The sequence below is a fragment of the Aspergillus affinis genome, assembly GCF_023601865.1.
Source record: "Aspergillus affinis strain CMG 70 chromosome Unknown NODE_13_length_462506_cov_86_819959, whole genome shotgun sequence".
NCBI classification, from domain to species: Eukaryota; Fungi; Ascomycota; class Eurotiomycetes; order Eurotiales; family Aspergillaceae; genus Aspergillus; species Aspergillus affinis.
The window spans coordinates 324-16037 of NW_026515794.1; the positions used below are offsets into that span (position 1 = coordinate 324).

At 44.4% G+C, this 15714-nt stretch overlaps 2 protein-coding genes across 2 annotated transcripts; both read right to left on the bottom strand.

Moving 5' to 3' along the window:
* Window positions 1–384: 384 nt before the first annotated feature.
* KD926_001866 (uncharacterized protein) lies at window positions 385–3150 on the bottom strand (the record flags this gene model as incomplete). The annotated part of the gene is made up of 4 exons (XM_053096802.1): window positions 385–800; window positions 1062–1613; window positions 1956–2424; window positions 2887–3150. 4 exons carry the CDS (start codon window positions 3148–3150, stop codon window positions 385–387), a joined length of 1701 nt encoding a protein of 566 aa, XP_052959025.1.
* Window positions 3151–9892: 6742 nt separating this feature from the next.
* On the bottom strand, window positions 9893–13394 carry KD926_001867 (uncharacterized protein; the record flags this gene model as incomplete). Its single annotated transcript, XM_053096803.1, has 7 exons — window positions 9893–11308; window positions 11372–11389; window positions 11631–11670; window positions 11724–11742; window positions 12061–12141; window positions 12487–13157; window positions 13363–13394. The coding sequence occupies 7 exons, from the start codon at window positions 13392–13394 to the stop codon at window positions 9893–9895; spliced, it is 2277 nt and encodes a 758-aa protein (XP_052959026.1).
* Between the last annotated feature and the right edge of the window lie 2320 nt (window positions 13395–15714).

The following is a 15714-nucleotide window of genomic DNA, read 5'->3' on the forward strand; positions in this document are numbered from 1 at the left end:
GATTTGGCGGCATTCATAGGCTTGTCGGAGGTACATAACATCAATTATAAGGCGTTTCTCTTGCGTAGATCCGAGCCGTACAAGGCAATCGTATAATGACTTCGAGTCAGTGCAGAATACGATTGGAATGTTAGCTTGCAATATTTGGTCTAAAGTTGACTTTATTGCGAATGCAATATCTGAACCGTGAACCATGGCATAAAGTTCTGATGCTAAAACACTGCGGGTAACACGTTTGCATTTAATAGAACTCCAATGAACAATGTTGGCATTCGGGGCGGTAGTGTTACTGGCATTTCTTTTGTCGGCTAGTACGATAACATAGCCAATTTGGGAAGAGAGATCCTTATTGTTGGCGAATGATGCGTCTGTAAAAACTAGCAGTTAAAGAGATTCCAGGTCCAGTTTGACATATTTAAGGCTTCTGGTGGCGTTCTCTAGCTGCCAGTTAAGTCGCTTGTTGAGGAATTCAGCATCTTCCTTGCTTGGGTTGATCACTTGGGCAGCGAATGATAAGTCGAATGAAGCCTCTGGCTGGCAGATAGAAGCAATATAGGTACCTCTTGCGCGTTCTGCAATATATCGATCCTTTAGGGTGCCTGATGCCTGAGCGGTTGTCTTGCCAATAGGTAATAGTTTGATACATTGGGTCTCCTGGATAAGAGTAATCCCATCAGGTTCTAGCTTGACCATGCTGCCATTGAACTTCAAAGGTTTTTCAATGGTTAACTTCTCGCGGTCTTTAGCCAAAAATTGAGCCTTCTGTAACTCAATCTCTTCAGATTCAGCGAACGTGGCATCTGCGAGAATGAGGGTATCGTCAGTTTAAAGTCCAACGATACCGAAACCAGTGGATTCTCCTGAATTAGGACTATCCATAGTGTAGAGTAGACATGGGTCGAATGTTGATTGGCTCATCCGGAGGTATTCCAAGTGGTAAGAATGGTAGGTTCTGAACCAATGGTTCCCTACTTCAAGGATTCCATAGAGAGGTTTGATAACCTTCATAACAGTATTAGCTTGCGAAATATCGCGGAGATATAGCTGAGAATCTGTCATACTTGAAGCAATGCAAAGAATAAGGCGCTGGCTGACTCGCTGGATCGTCGGAGATTGCGTAAGAATTAGGTCTTTTCCCTGATCATTATAGGCTTGTATAACCAGTCGCGATTTCTCGAATGCTCTCTCTGTTCCTTTATTCTTGATCTCGTCAACAAAGCGTGAGTTGAAAAGTCTGGTCCCTGGTAGAATGTCTTCAGATTTGAGGAACTCAAATACCCCTTTTTCAAGCAGGCCATTGACCTCCTTTTGCCTTGAAACATGATATAGTTGGATACCGGGATCGCTCCCAGTTTGCAAGAAGACATTTGTGGGCAAAGGATGCTTGCGTGGGCGGCCTGGGCCTCGTTTTTGTAGTTGCACAGGTTGTAGGGATATAGGGGCGGGTTTGCGGTCTGTGTTAGGCAATCGAGTTCGTCCGGAGCGCCTAAAGATAGGTCCTGAGTGTACTTCTGGAGGTTCTACGGGATCTGAGCGTGATTCTTTATCAATACCGTATTCTGTTTGATCAATTTGGTCTGATTCTGGAGCTTCTGAGTAATATGGCTTGACCACTGTCGATCGGAATTCTGTTGGGCCACTAGGTAACTTGACTGTGCAGGTTTCCCTTTCAATTGTTAAAAGGGTAAATGGGCCAGTCTAGCTGCCTGTTTTTCCTCCGTTCCCTTCTCGCCAGACAAGGACAGGCGAGCTTGGTAGCAAGTCATGTACAGCCGTAATGCATGGGCCGTTTCTTATATTCAATGTATCAGCCAGTTGGCGCTCTGCTCTAAGCTTCTTGATCTCTGCTATGGCTTTTCTGATAGCTGCAGCCCGCTGGGAAATTGATGGCAAAGGTACATCTGAATCAACTATGCGAGGATATGCGCCGAATACCAGTAGGGTAGGAACCAAACCTCCAGGTCCCGCGGAATCGTTAATAGCTTTAAACGCCATTTGAAGGGCGATCTCTTTGTCAATATCAGGGATCTCAGCAATGATAATCTGGTAGGCTCGGCGCAGTGGGCTATGGTATCTCTCAATCATACCTATCGAGTTGTGTGCTTCAATGGGTATGCTTCTTGTGCTAATATTTATTGTCTTTGCATAGGTCTTGAATTCCTTGCTCACAAAGTTCTTCCCGGCGTCATGTGTGATCAAGTCTGGAGGGCCTAGGTAGGTATCAATCCAGCACATTCGCAGCATATCCCAGGTGTGTTTAGCACTGATATCTTTTAACCATCGGCCGGATTGGAAGCGAGTTGCTTCGTTAACAACGTAAAAGAGAGGCATATTGTCAATATATATAATATCGACAATAATGTTGAAGTTGAAATGTGCCTCATCCTTGAGATTGAATCGGAATCGACCGGGAGATTTGCCAAACTTCTGACAATAGTAACAGAATTTAGTGAGATGTTCTAACGCTACTATATTTAGCTCATAGCCAGCACTTCTTAGAAGTGTCTGAAGTCTATCGACAGATGGATATCCGAAACGGCGATATAATTTTCGTAACTCAATATCTGTCAGAAAGCAAGGATTCATATCAAATGAAGGAGTGAGGTATGAAGATAAAGCAGAATTCTATAACAGAAATAGATGGCCAAATCGACGAATAACAGGGATCTCAACAAATGATTTGGTAGCAGATCTGGAGGCAGGCTTCGGGGCCACAATAACATTCTTGAAGTTATTATAGTATATTCCGAGACTGTCCATATCCGCTAGGCATAGCAGAAATGGGGTATCAGCGTTTACAACATAGAATTGGATATTACCAATTGGAGTTGAAACTCTTGCAGAGCCGATTGAAGAAATTGTTCTAATGCCGAATTGAACATTTACCTGACCAGCTGTCGAGGTATCTAATGTAATGTTTTCTGTGTTCTGAAGTGCCTGGAATTGGCCATATCCAGCTGTAGACTTTTCAGAGGTACCGGTATCGATCATTATTCCCATAAAGATTTCAGAGTTGTATCGGGTCGCGCTCGCGGAAGTAGTATTAGCGTTATAGCTGAATGGGTCGGTATCAACTATCAAGTTCAAGGGTTTTCGGTCATTGATACAATGAGTAAAGGATCGATTTGCAAGTTTAGAGGTTGTAATCATTGCTTGTTGAACAGTAATTGAGCCGAATGAGGTAAAGAATGTATCAGTAAGATCATATTCTTCTTTATTAAGGTCTGTTATTTCAGCTTCAGGTACAATAGTTTGAGCATCAAGTATAAGTGCTTCAAAAGCTTCTGCTTTTTCTTCTTTGTTATTCCTTTCGCAATATATTATATACTGCCTGTATCGTCTGTTGAAGTCGCCATTCTTTCTTCTGTCATTGTTGAAACGCTACCGATATTTCTCCTTAGATTGCCTCTGTTCTTCTTCAGTGTGTCTCCAAGAGCGGCAGGTTAGTTTCTGGCAGACGTAGCATTTGCCCGGTAGATCTCTTTTGCTTTAATTGTAGTTCCTATTTTGATTGTGATACCTTCTATCAGTATAGAAGGTCTCTTCTCGGGGACTTGTGTAAGAGATTCCATGTTGTAGATTCTCCTTTTCTTACGTGGTAATTGAGGATTGCAGTTTATTGATCAATACTGCGAGGTCTTCAGGCGGGTCGGCAATAGCCATGCGGCATGCTGGTACTCCCTGGCAAGCTGTAATAAGCTTGTTAATCAGATTCATGTTGGTTTGGAGCTCAAGGTGGAGGCCGTAACGTTGTTTTAAGAGATTGCTGAGTAAGAGTTGAAAACCTTGATAGATTGATTTCTCATAGTTATCATTTATGATCTTCTGGAGCGATATGGTATTCCACTTGGTTAAGTTCTGCCGGTAGAACTCGGGTCCTTCAAAGAATTGGCGTAAGTGATAACATACTTTTTGAAACGTCTTTAATGATAGGCTACTGCTGTAATAGTGGTCTTCGGCAACACCTTTAAACATTATTAGTAATGCAGCCTTGTATCCATGTGATAGTAAACCAGCTCTAGAGCAAATGTCATAAAAGATGTTCAGTTTGAAGTTAAGGCTGCTGTTGTCCGTACCGCTATATTTCTGGTCTTCTGTGTGAATCTTTGTGACTGAGGCGATTTCCTTAGAAAGGTCATTCTTGGGCCTCATAGAGAGTGCATGATTGCTTTCTTGAACAAGGCGGTTAGTCTCAAGGGTAAGGTAATCAGTTTCAGAAACGTGATTGGTTCCTGGGGTAGAAGGATTGGCTTTGGGAGTAGCGAAACGGTCTTCTGAAGAGGCTGAAAGATCTGGATAGTCTCGTCTCACTTGCGGATTAGCTTTAAGAGAAGCTGAATGATTTGAATAACCTTCTGTAGCTTGTGTATTCTCTCTTAAGCTATCGCGTGTTAGATTCAAGCGTTTTCGGAGTATAGCAGTAATCATTGGTAAATCAAGTTCTTCTAGAGCAGCTTTAAGCTCTTCATTAGTCTATTCATGGAATTCATCTTACTGAACAACTTCGGAAAGTATATCATAGAGAGGATTCCTCGTGTTATGACGGCGAACGAATACTTCTCGCTGAAGCAGATTGTTTCTGAGGTTCACTCTTGCATAAGGGCTGAGTTGCTTGAAATGTTCAGGTTTCCAGCCTTCGAATTGTTCTCGGAATGTCATCTACAGGTTGTGATCAAGGATAGTGTTTGTAAATTGCATATTTATCGTATAGGTATTGAGGTTCTGTTTTGTGGCTGTACCCAAATCAATTTCCCAATCCTTATCTCCACTTGATGAGGACTGTAGTAGTTGAGACATGGTAGTGCGAGTGTAGAAGAGTGTAATAAGGTATAAAGGATAGATAGAAAGGGGCAAGGGGCAAGGGATAATATAGAATAATCACTAGAATAGAGATAGAAATGATTCTCTGGGATAGTAATTGGTAGAAAAGGAAAAAAGGTGCTAAGATTGGTAGCTGATTGTTTTTCTGATATATCACATCTGCAGGGGTCCTTCGGTTAACTTCTGAAAATAGATAATTGGGCACACAAAAAGAGGGGTAGAAGGGGAAAAATAAAAAGTAAGAAAACAAGGGAAAAATAGGGAAAATAGGGAAAATGGAGGAAATAGAGAAAGTAAGGAAAAATAGAAAAATAGGGAAAAGTGGTCAAGAATTGGAGTTTTTGATGTTTTTGAACGTATTTATAGGTCTTCGGGCTCTATAAATGGTGATTAGCAAGAGAGTACGCTTCTAGGCGATAGTTATCCAACAGTTTTGAGGCTGTTAAATGTCCGTTCAAGCTTTGAATTGTCACAATCTCCTCCTTCAACTGATATAGGGCAATAGCTAGGCGATCATGGAAAACAGCTTCTTAGGGCTGTTAACTCAGTTTCAAGCTTCGCAGTTGCGTATATCCTGATCTGTACGTCTACTGATCAGTGTCGGTTGACTTGGTCATTGCCCTAAGCAGATATCCTATCGATTCAACTGAATGTAGGTATATGCTCGGTGGGTAAAAAGTGAAGTGTTATGTCAACCGTATGTGACCGCTAGTCACATAGGAAACCTTCCTATTCCGGATATCGGTATTGGTAACACCGATCCCCGAGGATTATGCAGATTTTTCTGTTATTTCCATGGTTCAAAAGTTATATCTCTTCTAGTTGCCTTTTTCAGGCTAGATTGCTTATTAATTTTTCATGTATTTAAACCACCGTGTGCAGCTAGATTGAAAGAATCAGACCTTCATTATTCGATATTCCTATGGGTAACATTACTAGCAATTACGCCTAGAGAAACGGCCAACATGTTATTCTAAACTACTCGCTTCGTTGAAGATATATCAGCTGCCTATGCCAAGGAGTCACATGACTTAGGCATATCAGCTGAATAATGGTTCCAACAGTTATGGATTCCTACCCCGAGCACGTCAGTTCGGCATCGGCTGCAACTCAGGTGTTGAGGAGTTTGCTGGCATTCGCGTTCCCATTATTCTCCAATAGTCTTTACAACGCGCTCGGATATGGGTGGGGGAACAGCTTGTTGGCGTTTTTATCGATTGGCATCGCGCTGCCCGCGACCGGCATACTTTGGCGCTGGGGTGCCAAACTGAGAAGTCGGCAGCAGTCCAGCTATTGAGACGGCACTACTTTGGTATGCTTTATTGCATGACCAACGCAATTGCAAAATATCTTCGGTTTGTGCCAATTCTCTACTGCCGGTTTGACGGTTCCGCTATTTGTTTATCGATGTTGCTGCTATAGGATCCAGTTGCCAGCCTCTTCCAGATGTATAGGTTCTCTGTATCGATTGTGATCTCCAGTTAAGACTATTCTCTAGCCAGTATTGTCTGTTTGTTCTTAACGTCTCTGTACGGGTTTTGCAGGTAAATGCTTGTAATATCTCTCTGCAGCCTGGTCCCGGTCTTCGCGTTACAGCTTGTTTTGCTGCTTGATCTGCCCTTTCGTTTCCCTCTATACCTGTATGCCCTGGGACCCATTGAATGATCGGATTACGGCCCCTCGATAGCAGGTCCTAAACGACAGTGCGTATATCAGTAGCTATTGTCTGACCTGATCTAGATCTTGCATATTGTAGCCTGCGTATAGCTGCTTGAGAATCAAGCATTATAGTAATTAGTCTTTAGGTTTTTATCTCTCTCGCCAGTTGTAGTCTCTGGTAGACTCCTAGGAGCTCTGTATCAAAGACTTCTTGTCCTTTTCTCATTGGGAATGTTTTTGTCTTCTAGCAGCTTTGCTGAGCTTGCTATACTATTTTAGCTCCAGTTTTTCCGTTTTCTAGCCTAGATCTATCTGTTCAGATAATCTGAATTGCTGGGGCTGCTTAAGTTACCTGAAGTGCTTCCTCTGGAGACTTAATGATAATCTGGCCTGGAAAACTATTTTCCGAGATCTGTATTGAGATTTTAAAATCTCCTGAGGGGTCTACTAGTAGAATCTAATTTAACTGATACGCTAGATATTAGCCTAGTAACTATAGTTTCCAGTTTAATTCTACTTAATTTCGGTTCTTTTCTGGCTGTTCGTTAGGTTGTACGTACTGATCCCTTTCTCTAAAGTTGACTGAAAGAATTTGCCTTGCTAGATAGTTCTCGTATAGACCTAGTAATAGGATAGTATATTCTAGCTATTTAAATTATAGTAAATATTTCGCTGGTATTAGGCCTGTATCCCGAATAAGAGGGCCGATGGAAATAGTTCTAAACATTCTCGTAATTGCTCGAACTTATCAATTAAGTAATTATTGTATCTCTTCTAGCCGATCTTTCTGGCCCTGTTACCAGAGCTCTACCCTATATAGAGTTACTGATTGCACTGCAGCTACCTGGATCCTGCGTATTAGGTCTAGGGGTAGGCTCTATCTGCAACACAGAGACTGTACCCGGGTTTCCGTTGTGCAGGCCTTCCGTAGGCACGTATTGTAATAGACTTTTAGATTAAAATCTGCATTCAGTCATAAATCTAGCTACCAGGTAGCTTCTTAGTTAAATGAGACTCAATATCTTTTAATTACTATATAAATTCGCTAAGTCTGGACTCTAAGTTTTTAGCCTCTGTCACGGACTGTGACCTGCCTCCGAGGACCTTCCTCGCGATACCCTATAACCTAACTCCCCGATACGGACTAGCGTCAGAGCTGTCACACATAACGCAACTACCTCCTGAATAGCTTCATAACTTAGCTTAGTTTCCTCGTCAAATGCATACCCTACATTCTCACGATTCCCTATCGTCAGTGTAGCCGTTCGTCACAGCCTCGTTTTCGGGTAAAAAAGACGGTCTCTATTTTTTCTGCGTTAAACTAAACTTTATATATCTAGTTTTAGCTAATCGCTATCTCTGCTGTCCGCTGTAACATGTCGCATATTTTTTTTACTGAATACCTTAAGACTAGAAGACCTATATTATCTGCAAATAATAAGGCTTGAACCTCTGGTACTGCCGTTTCTATAGCCTCAAAGACCCCGCTGAAATAGATAATAAAGAGGATTGAAAACACTAGTGATCTCTGAGGGATATCTAAATTGATTGGCTGTTTCAAATACTGAATATTATCGATAACTTGCTGAACCCTTCGGTCAGTTAGAAAAGATTGTATCCAACGTATAAGGTCTCTGTCTAGATTGAGCTCTATTATTCGGGTTATCAGTCTGGTTAAATTAACATAATTAAACGTTCTTTTTATATCAAGAAAGAGGGCTTTTATTAGCTGTTTTAGGCTTTACGCCTTATAAGTTCTTTGTATCAGACAGGTTATAACATTTATAGTATTTCAGCCCTTTTTGGATCCTATTTGACCCGGGTATAAATTCCGAGTAATTTTGTAATAGTTAGCTATAGCTTCTGCTGCTACCTTTTTTACTACCTTTTTTAGGCAGTTGAGTAAGCTGATTACCCGGTAAACTTTAACTTTTGTATAGTTTAGCTTATTCGGTTTCTGCAGCAGAATACCTTTAGCTATTTTTTATGTCTCTGGATGAACGCCTAGCCTGAAACTCTGCTTTACCAGAGCTATTAGCCTGGGACTGTCCCAGTCTTATAGTAGCTGTAGAGCTCTAAAATTCAGCTTATCGATACCAGAGGCCTTTTGAATAGCTTAGTAAAAAAGTACCTGTTTGATCTTCTCTTCATCAATCTGGGTGTGTTAGGTCCCTGGTAGTAGTCGCTCGGAGTCTTCTTCTTCTAGAACCGGTAGGAAAACTATTTCTCGTACTAAAGCCTCTTTTTTATCGATAGTAACTGCTGTTTGGCCCTCTGGGCCTTGTAAAGCTGGTTTAATACTAGCCCTACTGATCTTAGTATATCGAAATGCTTGCTAGTACCTTTCCGATTCGCTAGGATCTATTTCCCCATTCTGCGGCTCTACTAGGAAAGCCTTCTAGCATTCCCGTTTAGTTTTTCAGATAGCATTATAGTAGATGTTTCAGGCTACTTTGTATTTGCTGTCCTGGATACCCTGTATCGTTTAGACCCGTTTTACTCAGGCGTAATTTTGTCTGATCTTTTTTATTGCTGAATTCCACTATCGTTTTGATCGAGATGTTACCTGCAGTTTATTTGCGTGTTAATTCAGCACAGTTATAAGATTCTCTTAGATCCAGTAGGCCTCTTTAGCCACTTCATCATGTTAGCAAGTGTCATCAAGCTGTTTTTTCTGGCTTGATATGTGGCTCCAAGCTTGTTTTGCCTTCTCTAAGGCCTCTGGATCTGCCTGTAGAGTCTGGATCTGCCAGCCTGTAATTTCCGCGAGAGAGTGCGTATTCGCAGCGCCACCTTCGCTCAGTGGAAGCAGGAATGGAGATCCTCTAGTAAGGGCAACCACCTGAGGAAGATGGACAGCCCCCTACCGGCGATTTACACCAGAAAGCTATACTGCAGTCTAATCAGGAACCAGGCGTACCTGTTAACGCAGTTGCGCACGGGCCACAGTTGGCTAGCTAGCCACGCCAAACCCTTTGGCTTCCGCGAGGACGACCGGTGCGCGTGCGGCACAAAAAATTGTCCAAGATTGTCGGTACTGGGAATGAAGTTAAGCAGAGATGTAGGAGGGGCATTTAATACCGTCTCGAGTCTGCAAAGAGGCTCAATTGAAGGTAAGCAAGGTAATTCAGACATCATCTCGCGGGCTAGAATAGTCAAGGCTGTGCTAGACTTTGCTGAGGCGTCACAACGGTTTCGGAGTCGTGCGCCAGAAGGGCAGCCTAACATCGGGAACAGCAATTACGCCAGGATAGGCCGTGACGGGGCTCTAAGCTCGTCTTCAGGAAGTGTGACAGTTTACATGTACATACAAAGTTATATAGAGTTGCGGTAGCCTGCATATCGCTTAATTTACGAGGGGTCGGGGTAAATGAAACCAACCAACCAACCAATCTCAGATTTTGAAGAGTATTCATTCGCATTTAAATCCGAACATAGCCCATTTATTTGCCTTATGAATACATTCGGGATTGATGCATTTAGAAACGTCCCCTACATGGACGTCAGAAGGCTGGTCCCAAGGCATGCATAAGAATTTGACTGAAGCCGCCACTGGTTTAACCTCAAAATCAGTATCGTTCTCAGCAGCAAGTTCGCTCCTAGAACTCTCAATCCGTTGTTGGCAGTCTTTTGTCAGACAATGAGGAACCAAGCAGATACAAGCCGTCTTCCTGTTACAAAGTATTTCGACGAATTCATTCCAGTCGGTAACTTGTCTTTGACGCGAGCGAAGGGTGTTTTGGGCCTTCTCGAAGAGGCCCTTATGCATAGTTTTGAGGAGTTCCGAGATACCAGTGGGGAGTTGAGAAAGAGACATGGTAGTTCTCTCTTCTGACTTGGGAAGATCTCTCCGATAGATGGTGACATATCGACCGGCCAGCTCCTCCGACCCGACAACTAGGCGTAGTGGAGCGCCGCGGGTTACCCATTCTTGCACCTTCCAGCCAGTGGAACACCAGTTGCGCAGATCTGCTGTAACACGAATATCCAGAGAAGTCAAAGTGGATTGAATGGAAAAGATCTCGGCGTAAAGCCTCTGATGGTCGTGTGGATTGTGTGTATCCTGGTAAGGAATTATAACCACTTGCGTTTCAGCAATGTAAGGTGGAAGAACTAGGCCCCGGTCGTCGCCATGCGTAGCTATCATCAGACCAATAGCACGGATAGAAAAGCTCCACGAGTTCTGCCACACGTGTAGCGTAGAGCTCGCATTGTTCTGCAGGTCACCAGGGTACTCAGAGATAGTAATACTATACTCCTTGCTCATATGCTGGCCTAGCTCGTGGCAGACACCAGCTTGGATGCATTGTTGAAGAGTAGGAATAAGACCAAATAGGACAGCTGTTTGAGTTTCGTCGAGATTATTAGCGTTGCCTTGCTGACCCTTGAGAAGTGGAACAGCCAAAAGCTTTTCATAAAGAGCTGTGTAGAGATCAAGAACCTGCAGCATCTCTGAATGGGCATCATACTGCGTCTTATGCACCGTATGTGCTTCTTGTATGAGAAACTCACGGCACCTGAGAAAATGCTGCGGCCAGGGCTCCGACCTGAATGCTGTCGTCCACTGATTCAGTCGAAGTGGGAAGTCATGAGGGCTTGCGATCCACCTGGCATAGTACGAGCAGATCATGGATGTTGTGCTCGTCTGATCGCGTAGTCTGGGCTCAGTATCCCTCCGTGCATATCTATTATCGTCATATCTGTTGTCGCCGCTGACCCCTGTATTCTCGACTGATGATAACGGGAAAGCACAATTCTGCACACCTATGCGTTTAAGCTTATCGTTCAGCGATGCACGGATCCTCTCCCAAATTGCATACGCTGCTGGCTAACACAAACATGAATGGTAAATGATCTATAAACTTTTGGGACGCCCAATTCCTAGACGTACCTTGAGGATAGACAACCCCTGAATAGAAGTGTCGTCATCAGTTAGCTCACCCTTTTCTAAAGTCTGCCGATACCACTGCCAAAAGTCATCTTCCTTCGCCACGTCAACAAGTGGTGGGGAAAGTGCTGTAATAGTCCTTCTGAAAGACATATAGATTATCAATACCTTCAGAAGAGGAAGACAGGGTATAAAAAATCAAAGTTTGAATTATTTCAAACAGAACAGTGGGGTCAAGGTAAAGGGGTTTTTAACTCTTTACAAGGGTAGTCGTAGCTGGGCCTTCTATGGGCAGGATGCGGCTATTCGTCAGTATGATGTCAGCCAGCATTTATCTAGGAAAGGTTGGACTTACATGTCGCTGGAGGACAAACCTATTAGTAGACATATGTCAAGTGGGGTACGCCATAGAGGTTAAATGGCGAGCTGGCCGAAGCAGGCCTTGCTGACCTGGTAAGCTCAGGTCGATTGTCCGGATGTGTTTCCATAATACTCCGCACGTGGTAGCTAGTGGTCAACGTTGTTGCTGGCTAAACCGATCTGTTCACATCGCTTCACGTACCTTATACGGAGGATGGATGGATGGATGGATGAATTCATACGCTGACCCCTCGCCTGTCGGCGATATGCAGGGAACTACTACCGCTATCTCCCTTTCCTGACCGTACATGCATCACTCCATAAGGACGAACTTTGAGCCTCGTCAAGGCCTGTCGTGGCCTTCGCGCCGTGATTCCCTTCCTGGCGGTCCCCTTGTCCTGCGGCTTCGAAACCTACCGGATGCTTCTGCAAAAGCCAGCACAGCTCGAAGAGTGCTTTTTTGTGTAGATTCCCCCGAGGCGCCTGCCTTCCCCAGACGGCCTCTTCCTCCTAGCATGACCGTAGCGTCATTGATCGCTTCCCCTATATCCTTGCGTAGGTTCTGTCTCAGAGCCCGTAGTTTTGGGCAGTCGATCAGTACGTGCACCACCGTTTCTTTAGCCCTACATTCGCATTTGTCATCTTCTCGAAACCCATGTTTTTGCACGTAGGTGGCAAGCCACGAGTGGCCGGAGCGCATCTGCATTAACAAATACGCATCTCCGCGGGATATTGTGCCGAATAGTCGTATGGTGTACATAGACTGAGGGGCTGGATCAATATGACGTCGGTGTCCACCTTGGATGTGATCCATTCATGTTTCCATTTTTGGTGAGTTTGATGGCGGATCTTGCATCTCTCGCGAGACAGCAGATGGCAGATGGGATGTGTTTTCCTGAGGCCCACAGCCTCTTTAGCACTACGGTCGGCTGCATCGTTGCTCGGGTCGTCACAGTGTCCAGGGATCCACTGGAGCCGGATAGGGATCCCCCGGGCAGCTAGCTCCCGTGCTACTTGGAGGATCGCGTGGATGATTCGCTGCGCTGATTGATTCGATGGGTTCTTGATAGCCTGTAAGGCTGACATGCTATCGGATAAGATTGTGGCTGATTTCTGGTTGCGTTGACTTTTATGGGCCAGCTTGAGGATCAGGCTGATAGCGTAGAATATCCCAATGAGTTCAGCTGCGTAGACAGACCAGTGCTCCATGGGTCCAACGCAGATCTTCCGTCTGACTGCCACTTCCAAGTTATCCTTTAGGGCCACTGCTGCCGCTCCCAGTTGGCCATGGTGTCCTGATGCATCTGAATAGACCACTATGCCTGGCGAGTCCCGCAGGGTCGCCGCTTCCAGTTCCGCCGCCTCTCGGTCTGGGTTGATATTGATTTCGGAAAATGCGTCTTTAGCCTCGTTACTCAGTTTACTACTACTGGCTCCGATATTAAAAGATTAGCCGAGACGTAACCAATCACATCGTAGTTTGTTAGCGTGTGAAGGGTCAAGCACAAGCGCACTCCGGGCTCCTGTCTGGATAGGTTTATTCGCTCAAAAAACATAGATTCTTAGCTGCCCCACGAAAAATGTTATGTTGCATAAATGGGGAATGGCCGTATCTATGATGGTTGTCTACCTACCTAGCATAATTGTCGCCCTCAACAAACGTCATCTACGTAACTCTCAGATGGAACGAGATGTGCATAGATTGTACCCAAAATGAAGGAATGAATACGGTATCGAAACTACCCACAAAAGACTAGCTGACAAGTGCCACTAGAAATTTGTGCCGATGACACAGATGTGAAACATACTGTAGTATCTGCTCTTGACTGGACTTGATGGTTCTGGCAACGGCTGGTTCCCTAGCTTGATGATAGCGTAATGGATCGTTTGCGAAATGTATGTGTCAAAACGCCTACGGTCATATTTTACCAATAAGGTGCAGTGTAGACGCCAAGAAGCCAAGAAGTGCTGGTGCTACATATTCAACCCCTCACGCAAGGCGGAACATCCAATGTGAATACTGAAGTGGTCTAGCTCAGAGGAATGGTGGAGTTCGATCGGTCCGAGCTGCACGAGGCCTAAGCCATAAGGAGAATGCAAATGAATGAAGTGATATTCTATCTAAAACGTAGCCTAGAGTACAGAGATACTTGAGTGCTTAGATGTTTGAAGAGGATTGTGGCCTCTGCAAAATATGAGCCTCGGACGGACTAATGTTGTTCCCGGCCTCCGAGCTAATTACATCTCATCAAATACGAGTGTTGAGGTGATGTGTTGTTCTATTGGTCATCTAATCCAAGCGGAGTATAAGACCCCCTGAATGATCACGTGACTCTAGGACTATAGTTGATCCACGCCGGAGGAAGATCCTCGGATGCTGCACGCTGGCAACGAGTTTTGCATCACGTGACCCGAGATATTGGTTGGCAATTCAGACACAACGACATCATTCTGAGTACTATCAGATACTTGTAGTTCGTCCATGTCCAATATGACGCTAAATATACAGACTGTAACCTTTAAGGACGTCCGCTTGCCCCAATTATATATAAAATCTTCTCTCCTTTTGGCTTTCCTTCTCCCTCACCCTCACAACCTGATCCAGCGGAAATATTGAGCGAAGACACCCTTATTGGATACTCTGACGCTTTTACAAAGTTCTGTATCGCATTTGGAAGTTGTGATTTGTCGGGTCACAATGAATGTCATTGAAGACTATGCGGAAAGAAGGAGGATCCAAAATCTCCTTGCTCAGCGAAAATGGCGTGAGTCCTAGACAGGCTTCTTCGGAAGCCACCGACAATCCTGTCATTGACTATTTGCAGGTAAAAAGGCAAAGAATAGGAGCAGAGCAAACTCAGAAACGTGCACTCCCCCCACGCCGGCAAGCTTTCCTCGAGATCGACAGCCTGTACAATGCCATGTGGACGCCGACCTTCCAAATGCATTGGGACTTTATCACGGGCATGCGAATACATGGTTTCCAAATTCTGTGGAAGTGCAGCAAGTAGACGAGGGCCATGAACAATCCCTGCTGGATTCAATTAGTGCGGGAGATTCTCCTCTGAATCAACCTGATCCATTTTCATTGATCCCACCAAATGTATTGATATGCTCTATCCAGAATATGAGTGCAATAACTGATAACGGTTGTGGAAGGTCGCCAACGCCATTTCAAATTGCAACGAGCTCAGCGCCGAAACCCGACCAGCCCTCTCTTTCCAGCCGGAGCGGTCCGCAAATGCCGGAACACTTGACTACCATGCTCAATTAAATTCCAGGGAATATTCCCATGCAGTCATGAACGATTCTAGTTCTGTTTTTGCCCCTGTTGTCTGTAGGTTCTCCGTTAACTCGCTTATTATGATCTTCCTTCACTAAAGCTTTTACTATAGGTCCACAGCAAAAGATCCCAGGAGCAGACGAGAACGACCTGAGCCAGCATGTCCCGAAGGCACATTTCCAAATTAAAATAGTCGAGTTACTTGATACAGCCACACGGCTTTACGAGTGTGGCAAAATCCTCGACATATTCCCTTCCGACAGTGTTTTTCCAAGACAGATAGAGGATGCTAAGGTTCACTTGTTCTCTCTTTCACTTTCCGATGCCGTATAGCCAGCAGCTTTGGTTTTATACATTGTTCTGGCAGAATTTATGTTCTCATGTATTCGTGGCGGGCCGACTCGCCGCCTTTTCGCCGTGGGTGGTCTGCAGCGGTCAGGCATTTTCAGCGGAAAGGCAGAAATGAAGCTATTAGCACTCAATTGAGTATATCAACTAGGCGCCCGTAGATTCGGAAGAATTGAGATTATAAACGTCTATCCGAGGACGTAGATTGAGGAGGTAGGCAGCCGTATTTCTCTTTATAAGCCTTATTCAGCTTCTTGTCCATGCCTGCGGCCTCTTTCGCTTCTCTATTCGCGATAGAGCCATTTTCATCCTTAACACTCAGTATACTGCTATCCGAACGCCTTTGGACCTCTCG